Source organism: Artemia franciscana, chromosome 19 (genome assembly GCF_032884065.1).
Source record: "Artemia franciscana chromosome 19, ASM3288406v1, whole genome shotgun sequence".
NCBI classification, from domain to species: Eukaryota; Metazoa; Arthropoda; class Branchiopoda; order Anostraca; family Artemiidae; genus Artemia; species Artemia franciscana.
The window spans coordinates 21633615-21645774 of NC_088881.1; the positions used below are offsets into that span (position 1 = coordinate 21633615).

The 12160-nt window shown below is 34.5% G+C and overlaps 1 protein-coding gene across 1 annotated transcript in view; it reads left to right on the forward strand.

Moving 5' to 3' along the window:
- Positions 1-318: 318 nt before the first annotated feature.
- LOC136039411 (presenilin-1-like) overlaps positions 319-12160 on the forward strand; it is a 33930-nt gene continuing 22088 nt past the window's right edge. Inside the window, exons 1-4 of the mRNA XM_065723136.1 lie at positions 319-353; positions 5573-5821; positions 8283-8492; positions 10587-10707. Coding sequence (XP_065579208.1) covers positions 5586-5821; positions 8283-8492; positions 10587-10707 — 567 coding nt within the window. The 5' untranslated portion in view covers positions 319-353; positions 5573-5585. The remainder of the gene's footprint in view (positions 354-5572; positions 5822-8282; positions 8493-10586; positions 10708-12160) is intronic.

The window sequence follows — 12160 nt, forward strand, 5'->3', positions numbered from 1 at the left end:
CAAAAATTAATTATCCCTATTTAGTCCTATCCTATCTTTTTCAATCCCACAAACTTTCCTAGGAAATTTACTTTCAACTTTTCTCACATTTTTTTTCATCTTAGATAATAAATTATGATAAAATGAAACCTTAATAATCATGTTAAAAAATTAATTAATTAATTCATTTAATTAGCCAAAAGCTGTATGTCAGAGAGAATGACATTGTTCAATGAATAGTGAACAAAAGAGAATTAAGAACATGAGCAAGCTAAGTAAGAGGTGCCTCCGTCAGTAGCTCCGTAAGAGGGTCAATGTGAAGGGAAAATGTAAGCCAGATTTTGGTGTGAAAGGTCCTTTACGGATAATTCAAAGTATAGCCTATATACAACTCAGGATAAATACTTACACATTAGGGAGAGTAGAATTCATTTCTGGGTGAATATTTTGCTATTCATATTATTGATTTACAAGTGAAATTAACACATCACTCAATGCCTTTTTTATTCTCTTTACAAATGTAATAATCACCTTTGCTGGAAAGGAATTTGAACCCCTCCTCCCCCTACATGTACCAATTCAGGGTAATTATTTGAACATTGCGGAGCGGGTAAAAGGTTTAAACTTACCTTTCGTTTGTGTCAGAAATAAAGTTTGTCCCCACCCTGTTCATGTGCAAATATATACCCTTAATTGGTATAAAGGGGGGGGGGGGTAAATACCTTTTTGGCAAAAGTGATCACTATATTTGGGAAGAGCATAAAAAAGGGGGAAAAATTCTAGATATTGACTTCTTGGTGTCTCTGAAAGGGTTTAGGTTAGGAAAATGAAACTTTCAGGGTTGAGTCTACAGGCTAAAGTATGTCCTGATAAGGTATTTTGAAGTACTTACCTCCACTGCCTCTCCCTCTAGACAGTTCTGACCTGCTATGAGCTTTAAAAATATGTGTGTAATAAAAGTGAAACCTTGCAAAATAAATCTTCTGCTTGAATGAAGTACAACACAATTGTTTTCAGCTCTTCAACTTTGCCCAATCCCAATTTATAAGGTTTTAAAGATATGCAAATACATTGTCTAGATTTTGAAAAAAACAACAACATTGATATGGCTCAGAATTCTACTCAAATAACAGAAATTGCATTTTCAGAACTAAAGGCAGAGAAAAAGCAACTGGTAACTGAAAATTAAGGTAAAATGTTGTTTTGTCAAAATTTCAATAGATATAGACCTGTCATGTAGGCAAATTTCTGGGCCCTCTAGAGGGAGAATGAGTGGATGTGGGCACTTTAAAATACTTTCCTGGGATATACTTTAGCCTGTAGACCCATCCCCAAAAGTTCCATTTTCCCAACTTAACCCCTTTCCAAGATAGCAAGAAGTCACTAAACCATAATTTTACCAAAAAAGGCCTTAAGAAGTTCTTCACTTTATTTGAAAGTTAATAATATGGAAAGCAAAATATTTACCCATTTTTGAAGTAGAAGAAAATTATATTTAGACTTGAAATTAAACTTGTTTTCTAAAAGAGTGTGTTGTGCCTTTTTGTTAGCTGTCTCATTAGTGAGTTGATCAGAAATTATATCCCCTCTCTAATGGCCCTAATCATTGCCCTAAATAATATTTTCTATATTGTTTTTCATCTTTTAATGTGTTTTATTTCTTTGTTAATGTGTATTTGGATGCTTAACCTGTCAAAAGTATTATGTGACAGCAATAGAAACCAGATTAGTTGGATAAATACATTATTTAAAAATGTTTAAATATGATAGCAATGGATCAAATATAAAGATCCCATTAATAGATACATGCTGCATGTTATGAAATATAGATTTCATTGTTTAAGTTTTTTAATGTCCTAGAGCTATAAATAGGACCATTAGGGGGAAGGAGGGTGGTATATGTTGCCAGAGTGGTTAATAATGTATTTGAAAAGAGTGCTCATTGGGAAATCAAAGTGTACTACTCTTTTGTTACTATAGTGCTACCTTCAGTAGAGCTTCTGTTCTAGAGTATTTAGACCTAGGCTATTCAGTTCTTGTATTTAAAATCATCTCTTAGGGACAGCCTGTAAATTATTTTGAATATAAGATCTGGGTCCGCCTCTTGGAGCTATCTATCAGTTAAGAAGTATTAACATATATCTTGGAGCATTTAATAGTATTTGATTCTTCTTGCCCATAAAGGTTTTGCCAAGGCTGTTAATTCTAGACATCAATTCCTACATAATAATTTGATACCATCAAGCAAAGAATTTTGTCCCTGGATTTTAAGATATGCAACCGGAAGGAAATCATCCCTCCAAGATCTGGAATCCTAATATCCTGGCTCCTTCACAACTCCACTTTTGATAACACATTATATCAATACTAAATCTTATTTATTTGTTTTAAAGAATTTTTAAAAACTTGTCTTGAACTTAAAAACAGCTTCAAAAATTATTGTTAAAGAAAAATATTTGCAAACAAAAATTAAAGAAAATGTTAAACTTACTTTTGTAACTTTTTATACCAGTTACAAGCATGTAGTTGATCTGGGAGTGATGCTGTAGAATGTATAATAAGAAAAATTGAGGTATTTTTAACTTAAGAACAGGTGACCAGATCTTAATGAAATTTGATATGTAGAATGTCTCAAAGCTCTTACTGCAAATCCCAAACAGGTCTGTTGACATTAGGGGGAGTTGGAGGGCAAAACCAGAAATCTTGGAAAATGCTTAGAATGAACATATCAGGATGAAACTTGGTCAGTAGATTAATTAGATGTTGTAGATGCATGATTGACATAACCAGACTTTATATGCTCTCTTTGGGGGAGTTAGGGGGTGGAGTTCAGTACTTCGGCATGTTTGGTGCTTCTGGACATGCTAGGATGATGAAAATTGGTAAGCGTGTAAGGGAGCTGCTCAAATTAACTTGATAAAGTTGTTTTCCCCAGTTCGACCATCTGGGGGGGGGCTGAAGGGAGAGGAAAAATTAGGTTTTTATAACTTATGAGTGGGTAATCAGATCTTGTAGAAGGACATTGTGACTCAGAGCTCTTATTTTAAATCCTGACTGGCATTAAGTCTTTGATTTTCCTTTTAAATCAATCTATTGATTCTTAAAATTTTGCTAGAGCTCATACCTTATGGCCTCATCACAAGTGCTATATGAGCTCTTAGCTCTTGCTTTTTTTTTTGTCTTGGGTGATTGTGTTGAACCAATAGTTCTAGAATTTTGTGTGTAGGCTCATTAAATTAAGTTTTAGTGCAATTTTCAAGACACAAAAAAAATTGGAGAGCAACTAGTCCCCCTCCCAGACCCTTTTCTCCAAAAGTTTCTTTATCAATATTTTGAGATTTCCATTTCTTTCAGTATAGTTTAAAGGTACAATAACTATGTCCTTAGAGATGACCCTGTAGACCCTACACAAAAAGGGCCGAAAGTTATGAAATTCGCTTATTATTTATACAGTTCTTGCTCTAAGGAAATAATCTGTTATTTTCAGAAGGAGGGGGGAGGATTTTCTGGGGATGGAAATTCTATGGGGGGAATTTCCAATTGGGATGAAATTTTCCAGGGAAAATTTTGCATGGGAGAGTCTGCCAGAATTTGTATATTGCTATATTTGTCTTATTTTCTTGTTGGCAACCCCATTTTACAAGTGGAGATGTTTTGAGGATTTATCTGAGAAAACATTCAGCAGAATTTAAAATGTTCAGGGGGATATTTAAATAGAAAGGCATTTCCCACAGGAGAAAATCTCTATGGGGGAATTATCACAACTGATTCTCCAGTGGGAAATTTTCTGCAGGGGAAACTTTTCATTAGAAGGGGGATCTCTGAAAAAAAATTCAACACAGAGGGGATTCTCCCATGACTTCATAAAAGATAAAAGATTAAATAAAAACAAATATTTCTTCAAATTTAGTTCAACATCTGCCAAAATATACTTTAAAAGCTTCATCTTAATTACTTACCTCAGGCAGTAGCAATAGTTGTAGCCGTATTAGTATAGAACCCTTGGTTTTGTCCATATCCCCTTCAACATATGCTGAAAGTTTCAGCTTAATACCATCAACCATTGCTGAAGCATTTCTGATGGGTCCACTTGACAAACTGTGTAGGTATAGTGTGTTTAGAATTAGTTCCATACAGTTCCCATATATCCCAAATTTTTGCCTTAATACCCTTAGTTTTAGTAGTAGCAGTAGCAGTAGAATTAATATTAGTAGTCTAAGATTTAGTGGTAGTAGCAGTAATAGAGATAATATTAATGGTAACAGTCCTCTGATCTCTCTTAATCTCAAATACAACACTAGAACTTCTGATTACCAATCCAATTAGGCCCCTTTGAAGTTTCTACAATCACTCTTTATATAAAAAACTTAATATGCCCTCAGGACATAACTTATAACCCTTGCCCAGAGGACTTTGGGGAGGGAGGCTGTCATTCTCAAAAACATAATTTCAGAGCCTTTCAACTTGGCTGAAAAAATAGTTATCTCAGAATTTTGATTGTATGTGTTTGGGGAAATGGTGAGTTCCCCCTCCCTCATTACTTTTGACTATTAAAAACGGCATTAGCCGTTTCAATTTTCAATCAACTGAGTCATTTTTGAAGTTTCTACAACAAGTCCCTTGATACAAAGTTCCCTTGTCTAAGACACCCCCACCCCCAAAAAAACAAAACAAAAACATCGTGCCTACATCACTCTTTACTTAGGCAGCGCTATTACGCTGCCTATGATTATCTGGAAACGTTTAAAGCTCAAGAATGCTAGACATAATAACATAGTCAATACTCTTTGACATTGAAAAGCATGTTTTTGACCACAAGGGAGTTATTCTGGACACTTTGGTAAAGTGTCCGAAGTTAACCCTTAACACGTGTCCAAATTAACTTAACTCTGACCATAAATAGTTGAGCATGTGCCCTGAAGAAACCAGAGCAGGTTTCTACAAAAGCAGAAATAACCCTAAGAATAACTAACTTGAAGCTACAAAGGGCGAATTTCACTCCCAGTGAGCAGCTACAGAACTTTGTAAGGATTTAAATATTATGAGACTTACCTTCAAAATTACAGTTATTCAATTTTTTCAGAAAAACTAAAACTATGGGCGTTTTGAATGAGCTTCTTTAATATATCACTTGAAGACGCGATTTCAGGAATTTTTGTGGAATTATTTACATGGAAATTATGGGGCGAATGACCTGTCCAGAGTAACTCTTTGGTCAGAATAACTCTGGTCTCTTCTACAGCTTCTTTTGTCTTGTGGTTTGAAGATCAAGTTTAACTTTTCAGGAGAGGTTTGTCTTCTTTTTTTAGGGGGAGATGGGCCAAGGGTCCTTCAAGGCTTTTTTAGGCTCAAGAGGACCTAGAAAATGCCAAAGATTCAACAGAAATAATGAAACAAAAGCAGAACCAAGGTACAAGAAAGTACAACTGTATAATTGACTTACTCCTTGTCTAATTCAGAATGGGACAATTTCTTATTTTCTGAGTTTTGTCATGGCTTCAATTTTACTTTACCTTTTTTAGTCTGATGAACTAGTCTATTCCTCAAATAGTTGTTGGCTTTATATTTATATTCATTTGAATTTGATCATCAGTATAGATATTCTGATGTCCAATAACCATTCATCACAGCAAAGACTTGATCCTCAGAATGAAAGAGTTCTTAATGATAATCAGTCCCAAAATCAAAGGGAATGGGCTCAAGAAGAGGAAGAAGAAATTGAATTGAAATATGGAGCAGAGCATGTTATCAAGTTATTCATCCCAGTCAGTCTTTGCATGTTGGTTGTTGTTGCAACTATTTCATCAGTTACATCATATACTCAGAATTTTGGAGTGTATTTGTAAGTATTTTATGTAATAGATTCACAAGTAAAATTAAATACACATGCTGTGTTGTTAGCCTAGATGCTTTTATTGTACAATTATGTTGAACCAAAACTATTGATTTAATGGACATAACTCAAAATCAGGAAAGAATTGTCCTGTACTTTAATATTTTTACTGATTTAATTTATGTTTGAGCAAACAGTTTTTATCAATAAATCGTTGAAAATCTATTTTCCTTTTTTTGTACTGAAAACTTAACAAAAAAGTTTTACTGGTATAGACAAAAATTGCTTAATTTCAACTCTTTTTTCAAATGCTAAACTGTTAATGAAAGACACCCATAGGTCGGAAATTATTTGGCTGTCTCACAAGATTATCTCACCAACACTCAAGGGGGGAGGGCACATTCTGTACCAAATCTTTGGCTAATTGATTGAATAATAAAAACCCACAGAACACTACTTAAAGTTCGTTCAGAGAGTAACTCAAATAGAAGCTGATTTTAAAGAAGTGAGATAGAAATATTTAAACTAGGCCTGAGTTGTATGATAGATTTATTTTTGCTGACATACTAATTTTCTAATTGTATTAGTGATTGCAGTGCAGTGATGCCGGATAATGATACTAAAAAGCAAGTGACGGATGTAAAGAAGTTGAAATTATGATGAGAGGATAGGAAACCGCTGTTGAGGTAGGAAGATGGAGGCAGCGAGTCATGGTCTGCATGGGAGGAGGAGGTGGTGCAAGACAACTCAAAGAGTGTATTTCAATACCCAAATGGTATAAATCTACATTAACTTCGGATGGCTCCCGTTTTCCTTTTCATTGAATTGAGCTCTTTCACTTCTTCATCAACATTTGCTTCTTCTAAACTATGTTTCTTATCATTTAATTTTGAAAATGTACTAAAATAGAACAAGAAAAAAGAAAAGCAAAGAAGAGAATAGGTATGCTGGAAATTCAGATATGTAATATTTAGGTCAATGTGAGCTTGAATTATATTCTGTTCATCTCTAATTGATAGTTAGAAGCATAAAAAAAATCAAATATTAAGCTGGTAAGTTAACTTAACTGTTTTCTCCATTGTCAGTCAAATGGTTTAACAGAGCAAAAATTGTGGACATAAATCACGATAGTATTTCTGGGTTGACTCACTTTGATTTGAAAGGAATTATATTATAGATGCATCCTGACAAAAATATTATGGGAATTGAGCGGATATTTCAACATCATTTTGTTTTAGGAGGTTAGGGGAGGATAGTTCAAAAACCACCAATATTGTCAGAAGGAGAGGAAAAAACTATTGCTTTTTTGGCGCTTATTCTATAAACTCCTTTTTGTTTGTTTTTTCGCAGAGGACAGCTCTTTTCTTTAGCAGATTTCAATATTATATTATTTTAGAACCTCCAGAAAGGTCTTGTGAATCAGATAGACTGTCATTGGTCATGAAGGCTCAGCTTTCTTTAGGGTTCAATTCCAAGTTTTAGAAGTGTATTCTTTGAATAAGATTTTAGCAATTAATTTTAAAGGTATTCACTTAGTCAGTAAGTTTCTTGTTATGTCAAATCAGCTCTTCATCCTCATTTATTCCTTTTTCTAAGCAGCTTACTCATCGTAAAACTTATTTCCTAACCTATTCTTGCATTATGGGATCATAAAACCTCCAAAATATCACCCGTTATGCTACTTTTCTCAAACAGCATGCTCAAAATATCTGTTTAGTCTAAATCTAGGATACTTTCTTGTTTTCATGTGATACAATGCTCTCCTGCGATTGTGTTGCTTTCCTTAGGATTAAGTCCGCCAAAATAACTTATATATTCACTAGGTAGGCACAACCCACTTCAATTCCTGGTTCCACATCAAACCATCTACTAACAGTGCTTCTTGACTCAACATAAAAAAAAGCCTTTTTTGATGGAACTGAAGAGCAGAGTTGAAACTTAAAACTGTCAGGAATCAGTACTTTACAGCCTCTGCAACATATATCAATAGAATCATTCATTTTTCCTGTATTTGTAGTTTTCAAAAAAACTAGTACTTTACTGAAAACACAAAACAACGTAGGATTTTTGTATAGTAGAGACACAAACTGCATTATTTTTATTATTTTTTACAGCAGAAATGTGAAGGATTTAGGGTGTTTCACTCTAGCGTGACACTTGTTTCTTATGTGTAATATTTAAGTAGCTGAATCTTATACATTTTATGAAAGGATCCAGAATTTAAAGAATTCAAATTGTTTAGGCTAATCTGCTTTTTTGACGAATAATCATTGTTGTATTTTTCGTTAAAAAAAAAATTGCAAAAAATTTAGTTTTGTCTAACTCAAAACACGAATTCGGGCTAGTTTGGAATTTGATTATACTGAATACAAAGTTTTGAAAAATCTCACCTATAAGTGTGAATAGTGATGTCTAGAAATTTTAGTCAAACCTTGTCCTAGAAATATAATTTAATCAATTTTATTTTCAGGATATATACCCCCTTTCATGAAACAAGCAATGATATAGGAGTGAAAACATGGAACGCTTTTGCAAATGCTGCCATTCTGCTGTGCGTCATAGTTGTTATGACTGTCGTCCTCGTTTTACTGTACTATTGTAGGTGCTACAAAATTATTCATGGATGGCTCTTGCTCTCGTCTTTAATGCTACTCTTTATATTTTCGTTTCTATATCTTGGGTAAGTTATCATAATATTTGACGCAGGAAAAAAAAGAAAGGAAATAATAAATGAAAAGAAAAAAATCAAATAGGTGAAAAACGAGGATTTCATCAGCCAGTAGCAAAATATGAAAAACAAGCAAATATTTCGAAAAGAACCTCCGCCAAGTCGTCCTCAGTGCTAAAAAAAAAAGAAAGAGGAAAAAGAAACAAAGAGGAAACAACAACAAAATCTAACCTTCTTAAGTGAGTAACCTTATTATGTTAATAGTAAGCTGTTAAATCTTAAATGGGAGAGTTATTTCAACTGGATTGCGCGAAGCGACCTTGGAAGAAATGAAATGCCTTTCCTCTGCTAGGATTAGTTGAATCATATAAGATTTTTCAACGTATATATCTCCAAGTATCTCAGTTGTCGGAAAACAATGTTCTTGTAAGCTGTTTTAATGTATAGTTTTTGCCTTCGAGAGAGAAAAGACACACAATTTCTATAATATTTCAAATTATGCTGCCATAACATCATATTTGAGGCTACTAGAATAAGTACAATACCATGCGGTGGTGTCTCTAGCAGCTTTTGAGAACGTTGGAGCACATGCGATTTTACATATCCGTATTTTCGATAACTGGTACTTTGATTGTTATGTACTGTATTTTGAGAAGTAACAGTTATCTGATGATTAGTGGGTTGCTTTTTGAAGAGGGAGAAGTTTGAGTCTGGGATTGGGAACGAAAACGAGAGAAACTCCAACTTTGTTCACTTAGAAAACTGCAAAAACCGTGGGCCTTTGAAGAATTTTACTACGCTTTTTTTCATGAACAACCTTTTTTATGTCTGTGTTGTTTTTTTTTCATTGTCTTTTTTTAAATTCAGTTTTCTATCCGGCTATTTCATAAAATTTAGATAACTTGCTGAAATCGTTTTTCTCGATTTCAACCACAGCAGGAATCGGGGAAAACGACTGTTCTGTTATCAAGTCAATTTATGCAGGTCCCTGACACGCCTTCCAATTTTAATCGTCCTAGTACGTCCAGAAGCACCGAACTCGCTAAAGCACTGGAAATCCCCCCCCCCCCAAAAAAAAAGAGAGCGGATCCAGTACGGTTATTTCTATCACGTATCTAGGACTTGTGCTTATTCTTCCCACCAAGTTTCATCCCGATCTTCCCACTCTTAGTGTTTTCCAAGATTTCCGGTTTCCCCCTCCAACTCTCCCCAATGTCACCGGATTCGGGCAGGATTTAAAATAAGAGCTCTGAGATACGAGGTCCTTCTATATATCAAATTTTATTAAAATCCGATAACCTGTTCGTAAGTTAAAATACTTAATTCTTTCTAATTTTTCCAATTCCCGAATCAACCAAAGCTGATTTTTCCTACCTCCTAGGAACTAAGTAATCTTATTCACTCTAGCATGGCAAGCAAGTCCCCATATTTCGTTTAGTGCCCGACAGCATACATTTCCAATCATATTCTGTTTATCCTAGAACTTCATACAAGACATTTGTCTTGTTGTCTTTTGCATTCGTTCATATGATTGACGCGGCTTTTTTATTCTGCACTTACGTGGAGTTTTCTTGCAACTGAGAGGTCAGAGAGAGACAAAACAGCAGGGATTGCTAAATGTATTTCCTGTTCATTCGTACGTGTAACAGAGAGCAGATCGGGTATATGTGTCCCTCTTATGAGCCTCAATGCTAGGTGCGTTGGAATTTTTATGGTTTCGATCTACTAAAGCAAAGTAAAACTAAAATTTAATTAATAGAGGAACTAGCTGAAAGTGTGTTTCAACAATTATTAATTAATGTTCGTGTCAATTAACTATCCATAAGTTCAATTACTGCCTTGAAAAATAATGTTAAATTGATGTAGTTTTCTGAAGTTTTAACGCTATTTTGAAACAAAAATTATTGTATAGAGGTAATACCTGATGTTTAAAAATTATATCCAAATTTTTCTTAGAAAGAAACAAAATAGTTTACTTTTATGTTAATCTTTTTTTCTTTACTTTAATTCATTCAAAGGCGAGTTATACATCAGACGTCTATGGTAAACTCTTTTTTTTAGACGGGTTTCATTACTTTTTATAAATATTGTTATACTTTTTTTCAGAGAAGTGCTTAGAACTTACAATATACCGCTTGATTATATATCACTAGCCATTTTTATGTGGAATTTCGGTGTTACTGGGCTCATTTGTATTCATTGGAAAGGACCTCTTCTCCTTCAGCAGGTATGGTATCGTTTTTGTATTTATTAATGAAAATATCCACTCATTTAGAAAATCAGTTAACGTCTTGAAATTAAATTCTGCCATAGTTATTTTAGGGTTTAACCTTTATGTTCTTTTAAGAGGAGGCCACTCAGTATCGAAAACCACTCCTGGTTAGCTGCTATTTTAGAGTTTTATCTTTTAGTTCGGTATTTACGGATACTAATACTACTAACAATTCACCGCAACACCAAGCCACCTGAGGCCAACACAGCTACGCACGCTCCTCCATCCCAATCTATTCAAATCCACCTTCTTCACACCCTCCCAGGAAGTTCCTGTTTCCTTCAAATCTTTCTTCATGACATAATGTCACCCCGGAAAAGGACGACCTGCTTTCCGTTTAGCCCTAGATGGTTGGCCAAACAGAACAAGCTTCGGCAATCTGTCATCCTTCATCCGCAGAACAGGCCCTAGCCATCTCAAAATTTCTTTCATTATTGCCCTAAAAAGCGGAATTGAACCACGTTTTTCTTTAAACCTACTGTTTGAAATACGGTCAGTGAGCCGGGCACAATCCGTAGGCGATTTCTCTAGAAAATATCTAGTAAATCTTTATCCACTTTTTGGAGCGCCCATGCTACAGAACCATATTTGACCATTGTCATCACTGTACCTTCCAATATTCTAATCTTGATTTGCACACTTATCTTCCTATTCTTCCGAACTTATTTTAACTGTGAAAAAAAAAACACCCTAAGCCTTGGCTATTCTACTTTTAACATCTTCACTGCTCCCACCGTCCTTACTAATAATACTACTAAGGTAAGTGAAGCTGGCCACCTGATCAATCTTTTCGTTACTCAACCGTCACCTTTTTATCTTCTTTTAGTAATAGCCTTAGTGACTTAGTCTTCTTAACATTAATTTTCAAACCTATTCTAGCACCCTTAACTCGAAAAACATCCAAAAGTTTATTCGTTTTGCTCACACTTTCGTCTAGGATTCTTAAATCATCAGCATAATCTAAGTCCAGGATAGTTTTTCCTCCCCACTTGATTCTGTGGTCTCCCATTGCCTTTCTTGTGCTCCTTAAGACAAAGCCCATCAAAATGACACATATAAAGGGGGATAGAACACAACTCTGATTAATTCCTGATTTAATAAAAAAAACAGCGGCTATCCTCATTTCCTGCATTAACTGCAGCTGTGTTATTCTCGTACTTAGCACTAATGAATTTAATGTATTTGTCGTGTATACCATACAGAGATAAGATCTTTGCTAAAGCTCTTCTATCAACTGAATCGAACGCTTGCTCATAATCTATAAAACTGAGGATCGAAGGTGTTTGACAACTGAGGCACTTCTCAATATTTAACCTAAGAGTGAAACTCTTAGTCCTTAACAGTCTAAACAGTTTTAACTTCCTTCCCTAAGATACCATCAGCAACTTCACAATTTGTTTTTCGAAAA